The 19,309-nt window shown below is 41.7% G+C and overlaps 1 protein-coding gene across 2 annotated transcripts in view; it reads right to left on the minus strand.

The window, feature by feature from the left end:
* Positions 1 to 2,401: 2,401 nt before the first annotated feature.
* Positions 2,402 to 19,309, minus strand: part of LOC112826831 (protein POLR1D-like) — a 41,797-nt gene continuing 24,889 nt past the window's right edge. For both annotated transcript variants that reach the window (XM_025875152.2, XM_025875154.2), the window contains exons 2-3: positions 16,686 to 16,760; positions 2,402 to 2,944 (exon numbers count right to left, since the gene is read on the minus strand). In XM_025875152.2, the coding sequence (XP_025730937.1) occupies positions 2,680 to 2,944; positions 16,686 to 16,760 (340 nt within the window). In that variant the 3' untranslated portion in view covers positions 2,402 to 2,679. The remainder of the gene's footprint in view (positions 2,945 to 16,685; positions 16,761 to 19,309) is intronic.

Genomic DNA, 19,309 nt, shown 5'->3' on the forward strand with positions numbered 1-19,309 from the left:
TAAGGGAGTGTGAGGCTTCGCTTCATCAGGAATTCACCTCAGGTCATGTTTATTAAATAAGCTCTGATTATGGACCAGATACTCTTTATGATCCAAAGACAATGGCATGTCCTCTTAGAGTGAGAGGAATTATATAAATATAAAAATATAAGTGCCATGCTAAGTCACATGGATAATCCATGAAGGAATGACAAATTCTATCAGTAGATTTGAGGCAGATCTGTACCACCTCACCCCACCTGGGGGGGAAAAAAAAAAGCACAGGCAAATTCAAAATTCCATAGCCACCTTCCAGAATCAGACCTGAGGAAGTGTTCTTCAGTACTCAGCCTGCTCTAAGTAAAACCACCCGTTCTGGCTCCCTCTCCTTGACAGGTGGGCCATTCGGAAGGACTAACACTAACAGGTCACCAGCCACAGCGGAGACCATTGCTTTTGGTTTACATTTCTCAGAGACCATGCTTTCTGAAACGCGGTAAAGCAGAAAGTGAATTCTGCTAAGTCCCACTTGTGCTCAAGTCTTGTAGCTTTCTAAAGGAAGCATGAAAAGCAGTTCCTAAAACTGAGGGCTAAGCACTTGGTACTCCCCTCTCTACTTACTGCTAAATTAGGGACTCAGTCCAAACAGCTTGGTTCCCAGGAGGGGAAGATGCAGTCCAGAGAAGCCACCAGCTAGGGCCCCACAGCCAGCCAACAGCAGAAGCCGGCTGCATTCACCTTCTCGACCTGTGCTGGGCTGTGTGAACTCCACAGACCCTCATACAGGAGGGCAGACAGTACTGAGGCCGAGGAAGCTCTCGGCGGGGCCTGCACGGTAGGTGCAGACACAGGACGTGGCTGGTACGGGTGAGATCTCAGGACCAAGACCTTCGCCAACATCCACTGCCAAGATGGGGAAAAAGAACGGATAATTTGCTCTTGACGTTTAGGTACAAGAAACCATGGCTGCTCTTGATCAAAGTTTTAAAGATTTTGATAGTTTTCAGAAGCAGAACAATTCCTTTTAAAGGGAAAGTGATCCTGCAGAACACTCGTCCTTGAACACAAATAAGGTTCAGTACAAGTAGGCTACTGGGGCTTCTGTTAAGAATTAGAATGTGCTCATCATAATCATTTTCTTTTAAAGAATAATGAACTTGGCAGTTTGCTCTAAACACGGAGAACAGACAATTGATACAATCCAACTTTATTTCACTTAATTATAACAAGAATTTTCAAAAACTCATGACTCTATGCTCTTTCTAGTATTTAAATACAAAACGTTCCAAATTTAGCACAAACAGGGTAAGCTAATGCATAAATGGATTTGGATAAAGTCCTATGAACCAAATTATTCCTTTTGTATGTTTGAAAGCAAAGTGTGTTGCTGTGTTGTTATAAAGTCACAGGATGAGATGAGGCCCTGGGGTCTTTGCCGGGGGGGGGGGGGGGGGGGGGGGTCAAGCGAGAAAGCCTGGGGTTTGTCACTCCTGAGCTTTTAGCTCAGAGCAGACTGAGGGTGTGGCCAGCGGCTTGATGGGCAAAGCCAGTACTTCGTCTATTCTAGTTTATAAACACCCCGAAGCTAACTTTTCGGATGTGCTCCTTTCTAACATTTAGAAAGGGCTTTTCTTGGCTGCCAGGAAGCAGGGAGCAGGCTGTGGTGAGTGATTATCTGGGAGCAGCCAGGCATAAGCTTAGACGCTTTGGAAAACTGGGAGGGGTGGGGACAGAGAGACAGATTCTTCTTCCTTTTGTGGACCAGGGAAGAGGGTACTTGGTGACATTTTCCTGAGTATGAAAGGAAGAATACAGGTTTGAAAGGTTTGTAATTGTACATTAAAACAGACACACATCCATATTGGAAAAAAAAAACCAGAAAAAGGTGTTGTAAACACACTTTTATTTAAAATTAAGATTTCTGAAACAACTATACTGAGTGGTATTATAGTCTGTAGCTAAATAAGACATAGCACTAAAATACTTACGTTAATTTTAACTTTAAGGGTTCTTTTTAAAGCACCACTTAAAACTTACATATTCCCCAAAAAATTAAATATAGAAAAGTTGTTCTATCTTAGGAGTGAGTTTGAGAATGCACAAGGAAACCACAGGGCCAATTTTTTAACCTCTGGTTACTGATATGAAACACTAAATTCAAAACCATTTTGAGAATTTCCTACATTGCTCACTTACAGGAAAACAAAACAAAGAGTTTCATGGTAAATTTCTAGCCCTTGAAGGGCTACCTCTTTTCCTGACTGTGGTTACCGGTGGGATGACTTCTGAATTTTAAATTCATCATCCAAAAAGATAACGTATAGCATTTACAAGGGTTTTATTTTTTGGAGAAATTGGAGAGACGACCACAATTGTAACACATCCAAAAAAAAAAAAAATCGGAACTAGTCATAACAATCTCTGAAAACTCGGAAGTCTTAGGTTTATTTTGAAACCAACTTCCAAACGAGAGAATGAAAACAGGACACATGTACAGGAGGACGCCCGGCTGAAGGAGCTGAACCATGCTCGAACACCTTCAGGGCAAGTCCCCTTGGACTCATTTCCTTGTCACAACAGCAAAGGACTGACCCTGAAAGTCACTCCTCGGTGCTTGCTCTGCAGCCCAAGGCCTGTCCTCACAGGCTCGTCCGCACACCCCTGGCCCAGAGGAAACAGCGCCGGCGGCTGGGGCCCGCCTCATCGCCTGTTGGAGCGCTTCTCCTTCTCCTGCTTGCTGCACTTCTTGCACGGGGAGCGGCTGCTGGGGCCCCGAGCCTGGAAGCTGTGCTTGTAGGGGTGGCCTCTGTGCTTCTTCCGGTTCTCTTCTTTCTGGCTCTGGCTTTTTGCAGGTTCCTTGCTGCCCTCTTTTTGCTCAGGGTCTTGCTCTTTATGGGAGGGCAGCGTGTTCTTAATTGTGTTAATGAGAAATCTTTTATTTGTCCCAGCGAGAGGGCACTTCATCCTGGGGAGGGAAAAAAGAGAACATTCTCAAACCGAATAGCTTGCCCCAGAGCTGCACCCACCGGTCACGGGTCCGTGCCAAAGAATTCTGTGTCCACAGAATCAAGTTTCTGAATGTGTTCAGCTTTCCTTGCATGCCACCTAGTGTAAACTTTGAGTACAAGGGGGAAAAGGCAAGAGGCTTGGCATTCCAGGGATGACCGAGCTGGGCCTTATCTGAATACTTCACCCCTTTCTTCCTTCTTGGCACTAACTTTCCTACGGCTATGTATGCATAGGTATTGGCCACAGCGTGAAAGAACGGAATCACTTCCATTTTCTCGTTGAATAATAAATGCCCGGATTTGAATATAATCTGCATTTTGAGCTAAATTGACCGTGGCTTGTTTTTAATTACCAAAGAGTAAAGTTTAGACCCCCTCTAAGGAACAAAAGAAGTATCTCTTGCCATATCTTGGATGCTGGGGCTAAATGCTCTACTCCAGAAATAAAAATTATCCAAAGAATCTATAAAAATGCCATAATCACATTTTACCTTTGAAAGAATCTCTGAGACGTTCCATATCAGGCCTCTAGTGTGTGTTCTGTTGGGGAGCACTTCATGTAGGCCCACCCTCTGGGCCTTAGAGGTGGAGTTTTTGTTTTGTTTTTCTTGTAGCGCCGGAGTTTAGAAGCCACAGCGCGTGAGATGAGGAGCAAAGAAGAAAGGCAGTGACAAAGATGTGATGTCCTGAGGGCACAACACCACGGAGCTCCCTGGAGCCCCAGGGGGCTTCACGGAGCTTCCAGAGAAGCACACGGACCAGTGTGATGTGCTCAGAAGTCCTAAGGCAGAGCCACCCGGGCGTCGGGTCGCAGCGCGCAATCTGGGCGGCATCGATGACAGGCTGCCCTGCTCTGCCGTCATTGGTGTCAACACACTGATACTACCAAAGAGCACGATATGGCTGGTCGGCAGGACAAAAGGGCCCCTCAGCACGGAATGTAAAGAGCTGAGCGTGCCCTTCTTTGCCAACTGTGGCCCTGTGCTTCGAGCAGAAGCAGGATCGTCTGTACGAGTAAATGGACCACATGTGTCCTATTGGCTCTGGGAGGACACGGACAGCCAGCTCCAGAAGCGTTCTGGGGTCTTTTCCTGGGAGTGGGCCAACTCAGTGCTGGCAAAACAGGTCAGTTCTTCTCTGAATTAGACAAATGAGGAAAGGCAGGTATTGCCAGATGGGACAATCATCAAAACAAAACCTTTGGTAATTCCTGGTGAATTCCACTCTATTTTGCTATCTTCCATGGAAGATCATCTTTACCACCATATATGCTTGTCCGAGGAGAACAAAGCTCTTCTGCTAGAGACCCAGTGGAGTTTCTGCTGAGAGAGGGGGCCGCGCCGGAGGGGACAGCTGCAAGCTTCCAGAAGCTAGCGTGGCCCACTGACTCAACACGGCCCCCAAAAGAGCTGTTCGGAGAATGAGAGGACTTTCTAGAATCAAGCCACAAGAAAAGTGGCCGTTACATCTCTTTTTTAACATTAGAGATGGGATTTTAATGTTGGTCGTGCCTAAGAGTCTATTCCAGGTGCAGGGTCAAGGGCAGCTGGGACAGAATTTGGTTTACCTGGCGGGGGTGGGGGGTGCTGAGAGTGACTTCTCCCGAACATGCCAGGACATGCTTTAGAAATGAGAGTAAGTGCTTATTTATACTCATAATAAGTAAGGCAGGGCAATGAGATAGAGGGGCAGTCGCAAGCAGATGTGGAGGTACATGTACTAAATGATTCCATATAAGGAAATTATAAAATCTGCAGTGAAAATATCACGGTATAAGGAGTCTAACAGTGACGTTTGAGGAAATCCGCTGGGAGAGAACCGCTCTAGCCTTCAGTGTGGGAACTTATTTTGCTGAACCTTGAAGCCGGTTGTTTCATTTCCACAGACTCATACAACATGGTACCGGCTGAGAACACATGCTCTGAAATCACACGATCTATCAGATTGAACCTTGAGCATGTTCTATAGTCTCCCCATTGCTTCTTATCTGTTAAATGTGGGATAATAAGAGTGACTATCTTAACGGAATGCTTGCAGATCAAATGAGTGAATGCTTAGAATAATACTAACATATAACAAGCATTTGGTACATGTTAGCTCTGGGTTCTATCCTAGCTCTACGAATTAGCTGTGTGACCACGGGCAAGTTACTTAACTCCCCTGTGCATCAGTTTTCCTCATTTTTAAACAGAAGTAATAGAAGTATCGACCCATTGGGAGGATTTATTGAGATAAAGCATAAAGCACTTAGCACAGTACCTGGCGCACGGTAAATCTTCAATAGATGTTACTGCTGGGTCTATAATTTCTCATACACGATTTCAAAATGTTAAAACCTTTGAAAATCGGGTTTTTTTTATATGATGTTGAAACTCATTTGGCAGCAAAACCTGGCCTAACCTGACACTGGGCTATTTATGTCTAGTCTTTATCCCCTTTGGTATAAGCATATGTGTGGGGGCAGAAATGATAATGTGTTGAACAAGTATCCTTGGGGGCGTTCGCAGTGCACACTGGATGTGCTTACGTACCTTTCTAAAATGTGAAAATATCTCAACTTAGAAACTTAGAGGGATTCAAGGGTTTTAAACAAGGGACTGTGGACCTATATTATTATTATTATTATTCACTCTCTCTTCATGAAAAAGAATATATATAGCAGATTAGTTAACATAGCAGGGATTTCTCCTTGATAGCAACTCAAGATAACATTCTAAAGTCTCAAATCACCTGGGATAAGAAGCTAATCAAGAACAGAGCAGGCTATCTGGTGTTTCTCAATGAAAAAAAAATTAAAAACAAGTAAAACCTGAGCCATCAAGAAAAAGTTAATGGGATTTTACAGAAATTTTCATAAAAATGGTTAAAATTAAAAAGTTTTGGTATTTCAGGGCACCTGGGTGGCTCCATCGATTAAGCTTCCGATTCTTGGTTTCGGCTTAGTTCCTGGTCTCAAGGCTGGTGGGATGGAGCCCAGCGGCAGGCTGGTGCTTGGTGGGAGTTGGATATTCTCTCCCTTTGTTTCTTCTCCTGCTTGTGCACATGTGCACTCTCTCTCTCAAATAAAAAATCTTAAAAAAAAGCTTTGGTGGAGCACCTGGGGGGCTCAGTCAGTTGGGTGTCTGCCTTCGGCTCAGGTCATGAGCTCAGGGTCCTGGGATCGAGCCCCACGTCGGGCTCCCTGCTCAGCGGGGAGCCTGCTTCTCCCTCTCCCTCTGCCTGCCGCTTCCCCTACCTGTGCTCTCTCTCTGTCAAATAAATAAAATTGTTTAAAAGAAAAAAAGTTTGGTACTTCAAATGGTTAGATTTCTATACCCGGAAGTTTCACTTGACGTTATAATTTGCATTTCCTAATACTGTGTAAGCTCTGTAGATGCTCTTCAAATGTAACACTGAAGGCTGAGGTATGTAGATGATTTCTGAAGTCTGTCCCAGTTTTAAACTTCTCTGCCCGTGTTCTGCATGTTAAGCCTTTAGAAAATTACTCTCCTCTCATTCATCCTATTAGAAAATTCATTTCTGGGGCACCTGGGTGGTTCAGTTGGCTGAGCACCTGACTCTTGATTTCGGCTGCGATCATGGTCTCAGGGCAGTAAGATCAAGCCCTGCACTGGGCTCTGCGCTTGGTGAGGAGTCTGCTTGGGATTCTCTCTCCCTCTTCCTTTACCCCTCCCCCACAATAAATAAGTAAATAAATAAAATCTTAAAAAAAATAAAATTCATCTCATTGATCTCTGTCTTGTTTCTCAGCTCTTTCTTGGTGCCATTCCCCCCATACTTGAGATGACATGATAAGCTAGCCTTGGGTACCCACCATTCCAGAGCTTTTCGTATCTGCACTGAGGTAAAACCTGAGCCCTGGAGCGACAGCGGAGGCTGGGGCATCTGCACCATGTAATGTCACTAACTATGTCCCACGACATGCTGCCGGGGTTGGGGACCGAAGAGGCCACTGCACGGAGCGGCTGCTTCCCTGTCTGTAGCTCTGACCCACACAGTGTCCGCCTTCTCACCCTGGCCAGTTGTTTTTATTTTTGGTTTTAGAAAAGTATACTAGCTCATGTGGGAGGAGCTGATTTTAGTATAAAGGGATATAAAGTATAATGAGCCCGCTTACAGCTGCACTGGGAGAGTACCCATGACAGCACTGTCAGACTTAAGCTCTGACATCCTTGCTCTGGTAAACTTTAAAAGGGAAGCACTCTACTTCACTTCCGAAGCTGTCAGCTCAGAAGCTGTGAAGGCTTCTGCATGCCCCAGGAGAGGTGGATTTCTGGAGAATCTGCCATTAGAGAGACGCACGGACTGCCTGAGGCTGGGACTGTAAGTTGTTCATCTCTCTCTCTCTATGAGTGGGCACACGACATAACATAACGTGTAAAAATAAGGCACTTGCTCCTTGCAGTTATCATCCTTGACTTAGGAAAAACAGTAGACTGTAAACCAACTTAGAAAACAGAAAGGGGAAGAGATACGTGATTTTTTTTCTTTCTGGTTTTAACAGTTTTTGTCTTTAGTGCTGAAGGACAGAAGTAGTAATATCTAGCATGCTACAGAGTCAGACCTGCCACTTTTTAAAAAGAAGATGTTATTTATTTTGGAGAGAGAGGTGGGGGAGGGGCAGAGAATCTCAAGCAGACTCGGCTGAGCTTGGAGTCTGACACGGGGCTCGATCTCAGGACCCTGAGATCACCTGAGCCAAAACCAAGAGTTGGATGCTTAACTGACTGAGCCACCCGGGTGCCCCAGACCCGCCACTGTTGAATTCTAAAATAGTTCCATGAATATGACCCATCAGATAGTGGTACACAATCACTAGCCAATGGGAATAGTAACACCGCTAACACTGACTTCCATGAAGGAATCGCCCATGCCATCGCATTACTGATGTCACCTTGTTCCATTTCTCCAACCATCCAGCACTTTATGGGTGGACAGGAGAAGAAAAGCAAGTTATCTGAGATCCCAAGCTAGGAGGATTGGAATCAGGGGGTCTGATGCCAAGGTCCACCCTCCCAACACCATCCCAGATGGGGAAGAAGGAGCAGAGAGAGACAAAGACCCGCTGCGGTGGAACCAGGTGGCCAGGCACCAGAGCAGTGAGGCAAAGAAACCACAGGTGAAGAGCCTGTTGGCACGCCTGCTGCCAAGGCTGCTTCGTCCGGCACAGGCACCAAGAAGCAGATCTGTATGCAGTGTCAAGTGGAGAGGCACTGACACGGACAAGGCTGGGACAAAGGCAGAAAACTCCCTAAATGCACTGGATTTGGAGATTTGTGAAGTACAACAGGCATTGGGAAATTATGATTCTTATTTTTGTGGTGAGGGAAATAGAGGCCTTGGGATCATAGGAGCAAGTTTTCATGTGATGCTCTCCAATTCACTCCTTTATTCCACAGCCACACTCAGCCCTGCACCGGCAAGCAGCAGTTTATCTCCACTCTGTCCGGTCCTTTGCACTATCATGGATGCGAGTACAAAAGAACACCCAGAGGAAAAAGCACGACTGCACCCCAAACACTCCACGAGACAAGGGTAAAGTAATATTTTTAACCTTGGTGCTGCGGTTGATTGCAACTCATTTTGTCGTTTAATGCTGCCACAACCACAACCACCCATGGTGCCTACAGTTTATAATCTGACAGTCAAATGCCTCAGCACGTGGCTACCCAAGAAATTCTTTTATAGCGTGACAACCGCCATTACTTGACTGTTAGTCCTTATTTACTCGTGGACAACAGTCCTGAGGCCCAAGGTAGGTTTTCAGCATACTCGCTCCCCAACGCTGGACCCAAAAGTAGCGTTGGTGTGTGTGTACATATATACGTATACCATTGATTTTTAAAAGTCTGAGAATCTTGCATTAGGCTGGGTCCTGCAGCAAAGATAAATCCCGGTACGTATTTGTGCCCTTTAGCAGACTACCAAGAGGAATAGAGGATGTGTGAAGATAAAGCTCCAAAGCAGCTATGTGAATGGTGGTGTCCTGAGAGAGACGACAAGGCTGTTGTCCTCGGCCTCCTACTCCCGTAGCTGCACACACTATTTCCATAGCGATATGATCCAGTGCTAACACACGCAGGGCTCTCTGCTTCACTTTCATAACTGGATCTGAAAGGCATGTGGGAAGCTGGGGGCAGGGAGCACTGACGTGCCTGTATGCTACCGGACAGTAACACACAGAAGAGAGGTGGTGTAGTACAAGGAGCATCAAGCTGGGGACGAGAAAGTAAATGATGATCCATTCATCAGCAATTAGCTAGCTGGGGCCTTAGGGCCCCATGTTCTTTAGCTGTAAAGGCTTTCAATCTCTGGGCCCTGAAATACTGCCAAGAGCCTCGTCCATGAGTCTATTCTGAAATGGGAGCCCTCCCTTCCCTGCCTGCTTGTTCTAGTACACTGCATTGTGCTCACCCGCTCACTTGTCCATATCCACCAATGGATTAACAACTCTAAGGCCAGGACAGGGAGTCTTTTTTACTGCTGCCTGAGCCTGGCCTCTTAATATACTTACTGGTGCTCAGTCAAATGAATTAAAAAAAAAAAATGCCTGCATAAAGACTCAAGAAATAACCAACAAGCGGATGACATACAATGGAAGAACAATGTAAATGATTTCTCCTCTTATCACCAAAGTGACCACCACACCAAACAGAAAAGCACCCAAAATGCCATTTTCCTTAAAACTGGGTTAAAAAAACTGAATTTTCATTTTCTGTCAAACTCCATCTTTGTAACTTTTCATACCAGAATATAAGCCTTTCCAAGTATAAGGCTGAGGTTCTGCAAGCACTGGACTAAAAAATTACATTGGGCTACAGATCAGCTGATGTGAAAGTGACTAGAATAAAAACAGCTTTGTGGACAATGAAGTCAGATGAATTTCTGAAATTTGTGCTTATAAATTCCTTTATGTTGACTAAAAGGAAGTCATATGGGCCCATATTTCAGCTCCCTTGAAGCTTCTGTCAAGAACAGCTTCTGAAGAGATTCTTTTGCTGAAATACATCCATGGAAGTACAGAGCACCAAATGGTCTCTTTCTTTATAAAATAAAAAATGGCATTCCGTGGCATTTACTTTAGTTCAGCAATCTCTTTCTGGCAATGGCTCAACTACCTCACTAAGATCTTTTCATGGAATATCCAGGAGGAAAAAAAATGGCACTCTAGTTCTATTTTAAACTTTAAAGCAAATATAAAGGTCTTCCAGATGCTTAGAAAAACAGACCATGGCCCACTAGGAAGCAACAGATTGTCTACTCCTTTAAGATCTGTCCAAGAAGGTGTGTTGACAGGGATGGAGCTTGGGACTCCCGTGGCTGAGCATCCGGCTACCCGAGTGCTATGGAGCTGTCTGCCCCTGGGAGAGGTGTGGGAATGCTCTGAATTCTGCAGAGCAGGTTGGTTTCATTCTTTATAATATATAGGGATTGTTACAGTGGTTTTCAAATTTGTGTGCACTTTAGAATCACCTGGGTATCTTTTTAAAACCCCAAAGCACAGGCCGTACCCAAACTAATAATCTTTGGTGGTGGGACACAGACCTTAGTATTTTGGGAAGCTTCCCAGATGATTTCAAATGTGCAGATAAGTTTGGGAACCACTGAATTAGTAGTTAAAAGTTTTTATTTACACACACAGAGAGAGAGAGAGAGAGAGAGAGAGAGAGAGAGAGAGAGAGAGAAACAGATGGAAAACCAGTTATCTCCCAGAATGAGCATGATGGGGAAGATGTTCTTTGTCTCAGCAACAGGGAGCAGACGCAAGTCATGGCTGTCCCTCAGCTAGATCCGTTTGCATAGCCCGTATCTGTCTGGGTGTACTGAACCAAAAACTGCCTCAAGGAAGAGAACTTGTGTGAATGTTTGACTTGCAAGTGAACTAGCTGGTTATTCAGATGTGATTGAGCCTGTCACTTCAAGGAAAATAACTCACAGTTTTCAGTGACAATGATAAAACTTGAGTTTTCAAGTGAAAGAAATTAGACTTTTGGAAAACTGTGCACTTGACAAGTTCCCAACATTTAAAAGACTTTTCTGATGAGATTAGCGGTGATATTTACAAATGTATTCTTTTAATATTATATAATGAAATGTGTTAACATTTGGAGGATGACTCAGTGAACCAACATTTTTGAGATGACCAATGCATGATGTTACAAAATCATGTATGAGGAGAAGATCCAGTCAAGGTGCAAGGTAGATGAAGGGATTTTATTATAGCAAAACATGAAAAGTCTACATTATTAAAAAGAACATTAAGAAACTACCACTCTTCGAGGTTATTTGCAAAGTTTTGATGAAGGATTAAAGGATAACATAATTTTCTGGAAAGACTATTGAAATACTTCTTCCTTTTCCAAAGACATATTGGTGTGAGGTTGGATTTTCTTCATATACTTTAATCAAAACAACAGACTGTAGAAGCATACATGAAATTCTAGGTGTCTTTTATAAGCCAGGCATGAAGGAGGTTTGCAAAAATATTAAACAATATCGCTTTAACGCAGTATTTTTTCTGCAAATATAGTAATTTTTATAAAAGGTATATTATTTCTTTTAACATGTAATAGGCTTATTATTTTAAATGTATTAATAAATAAATCCTTTAAATTGCTCAATTTTAATTTCAAATACAGTAAATAGTGATAACCCACATAAAAAAAGTTCTTTGTGGTCAACAGTTTTTAAGGGTTGGACCCTAAAACCAAAAAGTCGGGGACCACCATTACAAGACAATTGAGGAAAACAGCTATGTCAGCAGGAATTCTTATCCTGTAGACTAATGCGAACTTGGAAGTTTCACATACTGTTCTCCCAGGATCTGCCTCTTCTAAGTCTGGAATGCTTTACTTGGCCTGCCATCTTTTCCTCCCTTTTCAACATGCTTCTCCCTCCTTCATGGGAAGAGGCTGCCAGTTGTCCCCAAATACCCGTTCTTCCTTTCTTCTACAGTAAAAGAACCCCAGATATTTGTCTGGCACATGACTTCCTGGGGAAAAAAAAGACTGAACTCCTGACCTTGTAGCTGAGCTGGGTGAAGACATGAAAAGAAATTCTGACCAATGGCATATATGTAGAAATGGTGTAGGCAACTTCTGGGAGGGGAGGCACGCCTTCCTTCTTTTCTTCCCTTCTGCTAACTGAAATGGGATTGAATGGCTGCCACCGTACTAGGCCAAGTGGAAAAGCATCACATCCTAAAACTGGAAGAGACCTGGGTCCTCGACAACTTTGTGGAACTGCTGACCTACTGATATAATGCCCAACGTGCACATCAGTACTCCTACAAATGTCAAGATGACCTGTACATGTGGTAACTCTCTCCAGGGGAAACAGAGCTAACACTGATAAACTAGTTCTTTCACTATCAGAAAGTTCTACTAAGCCAGTAAGGGGCAGAAAGATTGTCAGGATAAATGACTTCCATCCGGAGAGCTGCCTAGAAGCAAATGATCTCCTTGAACACTTCTAACATAGCAAGAATCCTGACATTTTCTTATTTACTTGTCAAGCCACGAATTCATGATTTAGCTCTACACTGATTCTTTCACACATGGTATTGGATTGGGCCAGTGGCTATGGTCAACCTGATCGAAGTCCTGCTTTATATTGAACACCTAAGCAGCCTGCCCCTAACCAAATTTGTACTAATTTGATTCACCTGAGTAGAGACACCTTTCTCTCTGTAAAGGACAGAGGAGGGCTGGTAAGAAGGTAAGAACAGATCTAACTAACACTGACCGACTGTTGCATGATGGGAAAAATGCCAAATGCTTCCTGACATCTTATCTCACCACATTTGTATAACCAGCTTTCCACGAGGAGGGTATTTTATTGAATCTAAGATGATTACATACATATGTTACATACAGATTGACTCGCACTGGATTATTTCATTTTTTATCACTTCATCCATAAATACATCAGAATGAATTTCTGAAAGATAATAGCTTTAAAAAATGAAATAATAGCAAAACCATTATCACACCTAAAAAATCCACAATTCCTTAATATCATCAAATACTCCAATTGTTTCATAAATGTCTTTTTATAGTTAGTTTGGATAAGCATCCAAATAAAATATACATTTTATCTGATGTGTCTCAAATCTATTAGTTCATAGGATACTCCTCCTTCTTTTCTCTGCAATTTGTTTGTTAAAAAAACTGGGTTGTTTGTCCTGTAGAGTTCCCTACATACTGGATTTTTGTGATTATGTCCCTATGGTGTCAGTTAATGTGTTCCTCCGCCCTCGCTACTTCCTGCGAACTAGTAGTTCTAATTGGAGATCTGATCAGATTTGGGTTCAATCTTTTGACAAGGATATCCCAGAAATGGTGGCGTGCTCTTCCTACTGCATCTTTTCATGGCCGGAGATGGGTTAATGAGTTCAGGTGTGGTCAGCCTGTCCTGTCCCAGAACTGTCCCCAGCAACTCCTTATCTGGTCAGGTTAGTGGCCAGTGACCTTTGCCTAGGACCAGTGGGTCCTTAGGGATTGAAAATGAGGACATTCTTTTTATTTTGAAAATCAGGTTTACGAGGTATAATTCATACAGAATAAAATTTATCCTTTTTAAGTAACAGTGTGAAGAGTTTTGACAAATGTACAAAGTCATGTAATCACCACATCAATCAAGATGTAGACTGTTTCTGTCACCCACAGAGTTCTGCAGTAATTCCCTTCCTTCTGCCCCCACTTCCTGGCAACCAATGATCTCCTTTCTGGTCCCTACAGTTCTGGGTTTTCTAGAATGCCACATAAGTGGAATCTTACACTGTGTAAGGTTTTGTGTCTGGCTTCTTTCCCTGAGCAGGGTGTCCCTGAGATTCATTCATGCAGTTTGTCTGCTTCTGTTCCTCTTTGTTGTGGAGTAGCACTGAATGTATGGCTAGAACCTCAATTTGTTTATCCATTTATCAGTTAGCGGACATTTGGGTTGTTTCCAGTTTTGAGTTATCATGAATAAAAGTGCAACGCATATTACTGTGCAGATTTTTATGTAGGCTTAAGTTTTCAATTCTCTGGTAATTGGTTAGAAGAACTCTCTATGGTGAATGTATAAGAAACAGCCAGCTGTTTTTCAAAATGGCTGTACAATTTTCATTTCTGCCAACAATGTGTGAGTGTTCTAATTGTTTTACATCCTCATCCTTATTTGGTACTGTCAGTCTTTTTTAATTTTAGATATTTTAGTGCATGTATAGTGGTAACTAACTATGGTTTTAATTTGCATCTTCCTGATAACTAATGTTTGGAGCATCTCTTCATATGCTGATTGGCCAATCCTGTATCATTTTCAGTGAAGTGTTTGTTCAACTCTTTTGTCCGTTTTTAAATCAGATTGTTTTCTTATTGCGTTGCTAGGAATTCGAATGACGATCTTATTCTGTAGTCCTTGTACATTTAATAGACACAGTTCTACAAGGAAGTTTTCTTTCATCAGTTATTTGGTAACTCTGAGGTATAATTTGTACAGGGAACAGATAAATGTTTTATTCTTCTTCTCTACTTGCCAATTTTATGAATAATGATTTGGTTCCATAGCATTCTCCAAAAGGGTTCATTAAGCTTCTTGTTGTGATTATCATTATGACTTTATGGATTTTAACATGTTTTAGGTATCTCAATCATTATAGCTTTATTCTTCTTGGTGATCAAATTATCCCATGTGGTGGGAGGCCTTTCAGGTTGTTTCCTAAGTCTTTCTGACATCACTTTCTGGATCCTCGTACACATTTCTTGCCTGTGTAGTAAGAGTTTGGCCTTACCCACAGAGAGGTCTGGCTTCTGGGAGGTAATCTCAATTCTGGGAGGTAATGTCACATCTGACAGAAATGTCTTTGTTTGGATCTTAGGATGGGACAGGCCCCACTTGATGGTCTTAGAGTAAGAGCTGACCATGCCCCACCCCCTGCAAAAAAAAAAAAAAAAAAACCCAACCACATGATTTAGGGTGGGAGCTTTGAGTCACATAGTCTTGGTCAACCTGGAGACTGAGATCAACCATGTGAACAATCAATCAATCATGCCTAAGTAATGGAATCCCAATAAAAACTTTGAATACCAAGGCCTGGGTGAGCTTCCCTGATAAGCTGGGTGGGTAACGTGTCCTGACTCCATGGGGGGAGGACAAACAGAAGCTTCATGTTTGGAACCCTCTCAGACAATGCCCTTTATGCCTTTTATTGGGGCAGATTTTATTCTGTATCTTTTCCCTGTAATAAACGGTAACTGTCAGTATCATAGTTTTCTGTAAATTATGATTCCATCAGTGACTTCAGGAAGCTGAAGGTACTGTGGGGAACTTCCTGAATTTGCAGCGGTGTAAGAAGTGAGGGCAGTCCTGGGGACAGTGACCTCTAACTTGCTGTCTGGTGAACTCCAGGCACTACCTCCGATCTGCAGTCAGTTATTTCTCTAAGGTTCTTGGTCTTCTTTCAGAGAGAAATGGTATTTATATAGAACAATCTGGATGCCAGGGGCACTCACTGCTACTGAGTGGGTGGTCATCATTTCTAGCACTTTTCCATGAACAGAGCTGGAAAAAGCTTTTCTTTTCTTTTTTTGTTTTTTAAAGAGAAAATCTAGCATGGCTTTGTACTGTTATTTCCAATTCAAATGTAGGATTATATGTTTTTACTTTGATTTTATATCTTTATCTCTTTGACACTGGAGATCTGGGTATTTACAACATATAAATATTTACTTTGCTTTATTCTGTCATATGATAGTTTCAGAAAAACATCAGTATTGTTGACATATGATGACTGAAAACAACTTAAGGTTTCTTGGTAGTTCTTTTGCATAGAGTCCAATTTCAGATCACATGAAGGAGTTCCTTTATGTGCAGCTAAGCCATCCACTAAATGGCTTTTTAGGTCTATTTGCTTTATTTTGCTTGATTTTTAAGGATTGCCTTTTCCCTCTGTTTAACTTTGTTTTATATTTTTATGTAAACCATGTGCATGGTTCTAAGAGTCAAATCTACAGAATGAGGTATATTCTGAAGCCTAGTTTCTACTCCTATCTCATTTTTACATTTTACTCTTTTTAATCACCCACAATCCTCCACTGTAGTGGGTTCTATATTCTAGATAAAAGATCTAAAATCAGCATATTTATTGAATGCATGCGTTATTGCTAAAGTAAAGCTTAAAAATGTTTAAAACTAAATTCTTAAGGTTAAATTCTTCCTTTGTTTCTAAACTTTAAGTTTTAGAGCTCTGTTTTATATGTAGAAACTGTAAAGGCAAACTTTAGTTCCACACAGCTGAACTGTCACATAATCAAAATATTTACAAGTAGAATTTTAAAAAGAAATTTCAATTTACTAAGGACTATAATTAAAACAGAGATCCTTAAACAATGGACACTGATATAATATCACTCTCACACGGTGCCTTTGGGCAGTCATATCTACATGTCTCCCAGGGATCTTAAGGGCTTAAGGGATCTTAAAGACCCCTTAAGGGCTACTCTCCTTTCCATACCCCTTGCCCTCTTCTTCAGGGTCTCAGAGCTCCTCCAGTGCTGGCCCTCAGCAGGGCTCCCACTCTCCTGCTGGCCTCTGGGTGATTTCCTCCACAGGCACAGTTTTATATTCCCTCTGGCTGCTAAAAGATTTACATATCCACATTTCCAGTCAAGACTTCCTTTTTAATATTGCTTTAAGGAAGATTACTCAAGAACTTACCAACCCATAGGTCCCATGGTTTCTGCTCTTGTTTTCCCACGTTTTGCCTCTTTAAGCAGTTCTTCAATTGCTTTCCTAATGGGGAGAAGAAGAGATTTAAGAGGTAGTCACTCCACTAAATTCTGAAAAATCAGTTCTTTCCACATATATGATCTTGCAGAATGAACAGCTTTCGAAGCATACAATTTCAAAATTGGGGAGAAATTTTTAAAATTTAAAAAACATGGTTGATAGTTTTGAACATATAAATAACATTAAGAAGAAACTTTTTATATGAAGGGGAAAAGCACTGAAAATTAAAGACAAAATGACAAGCTATATCCATATTTAAAACCTTCAAATGTATTATTATTCTAAGAAATAATAATGAACCCATCAAGGATAAGTATGTTTCTGCCCCTTAGTTAGTGAGAGAAATGAATACTCTTTGTTCTATTAATGGGGACTGAAGCTGATATAACATTTCTGGAGGACAATTTGGCAACATGATAAAGAGCCTTCAAAATAATACATACCTGTTGACTTAAAAATTCTACTTAAGTATCTTAAGAACATGGGTACAGTGTGTATTGGATAATTTTTTTTAAGATTTTATATCTTTGAGACAGAGCGAGCTTGCGTGCACACGTGCACACAAGGGGGGGGGGCGGCGCAGAGGGAGAGGGAGAAGCTGACTCCCTGCCAAGTAAGGGAACCCCATGTAGGACTTCATCCCAGGACCCCAAGATCGTGACCTAAGTCAAAGGCAGACACTCAACCATTCAATTGACTGAGCCGCCCAGGCGCCCCTGGATAATTTTTATTTCAAATTTATTTGCATGTATATATTACATAAGAAAACATTTGGAGGGGTGTTATCAAGATGGTAAGATGAGTTTCTGGGTGATTTTTAATTTTTTTGTTTGCTTTTCTATTTTTTCTAGAGTGAATCTGTGTTATTTGTGCAATTTTTAGAAAGATATTGAAAAAAAATTCCAGAAAATGTACTTATCAACCATATTCTGATATTTTACTACGTCAAGCTACTGTGCCAGGTGCTATGGGTAGTAAAATGCGAAGATGATCATTCCTGACTTTACTAGTACTTATGACATATAAGTACTGAAGTTAAGAAAAGAGAGGCATAAAGTTGGAAACAAATACAGCCCAAAGACAGAACTATGTATCTAATCACAAAATTCTGAAACTGGTAATTACACATTGATTCTATATAAAAACATTTAATTATGCTATTATAGCACTACTATGGATACAATTTACATAATCCTCAAATGATGCGAACATTTATGAATATTTTATAATGATTCTTATTTTAGCAAAGCACATAGCTTAAAAAGCAAATATTATTTAAAGACTTATAATAAAATGTAGCAGTCCTCTACATCATCCTTCTCTACTCACCAAAAAAATCCAATTTCAACCCTTAACAAAAATCTGTTTCTCCTGGTATTCACCTCCATATTTCTATTTAGTATGCTGTCAAACTATTTCACCACCCTCTTGATCTTCAACAAATCTATCTGGCTATTTTTGTATAATTTACACATTTTTAAATAAACTCCCATTAACAGTAAGCTCTTTAAAAAAAAAAAGTCTTTTCAGCTGACTCAGCAGCTGGACACTTTCTGCTCCATCCTGGAGAGCCCACTTGACCAGGTCAGCAAAGAACCAAACACTGACCAACTGATGTGCCCTCTGACCCCCTGGACTTGTTCAGTCAGACTGTGTTTCACAGCCCAGCCTCCTGGCATCAGGAATAGGTAAGTGCATCTGCTTACCACAGATCGTCACAGACCCTCCTCTGCACTATGGCCCCCTTGAGCTGAACTTAACCAAACTGACATAAGACAGATTAACAGGAGAAAATAAAATTTAATAGTGTACACAAGGGGAATCCATAGAGACAAGAAATTGCAAAGACAGTGAGGCAACATGAATGAGCTAAGGAGAGGGGTAGGGCCTGAGGATCCAAAGGGGAGGAAGGCCATTAGCAGGAAGGTGAGAGGAGATGTTTGGAAAAAGAGGTTTCCCTATTATGCAGATCAGTTTCTTAGGTCAAGTCTCTGTTAATAGCTCTCTTCCTGGTACAGGCTCTCCTTTACAAAGTAAATTTAGGCAGTTGAGGGGAAGACAGAGAGCTTTTTTTCTTGTATCTGCTGGGTTTTCATGAATTCAAAATAATCTTTATGCAAAGTGGCCCATCGTGGGGCAGCCTGCCCTTGGCCCCTACATATTCTTTCTCCCATCTCTTTACAATAATAATACATCCCATTGATGTGATCTGAGGCCTTTGTCTCATCCAGTATTTCATGAAAAATGTATCCTCTCTAGCTCCAAAGATCCTTTTTCACCCTCACAGATGTAAGTTAAAAAATCAAAGCGTAAAAATATTCTAAATACACCTCCTCCCCCTTCCCATCAGTAAGTGTGGTAGTTTCTAAATAAAAACAGGAATCCATTATACTTAGATCCACCCATACTTAGATCTCTTCTCCTGACAACAGAAAGTTAAAAAATCTTAAGGGAAAACCTTGTTCGGGCAGTTCCCCAATTATGAACAAACTATCAGTCACAAATAAACTATAATGTATTTTCCCATAAAACCCATGTTAAAATGTTTACCT

The sequence above is a fragment of the Callorhinus ursinus genome, unplaced genomic scaffold, assembly GCF_003265705.2.
Source record: "Callorhinus ursinus isolate GAN/ISIS: 27379988/994484 unplaced genomic scaffold, GSC_fseal_2.0 scaffold7, whole genome shotgun sequence".
Lineage (NCBI taxonomy): Eukaryota > Metazoa > Chordata > Mammalia > Carnivora > Otariidae > Callorhinus > Callorhinus ursinus.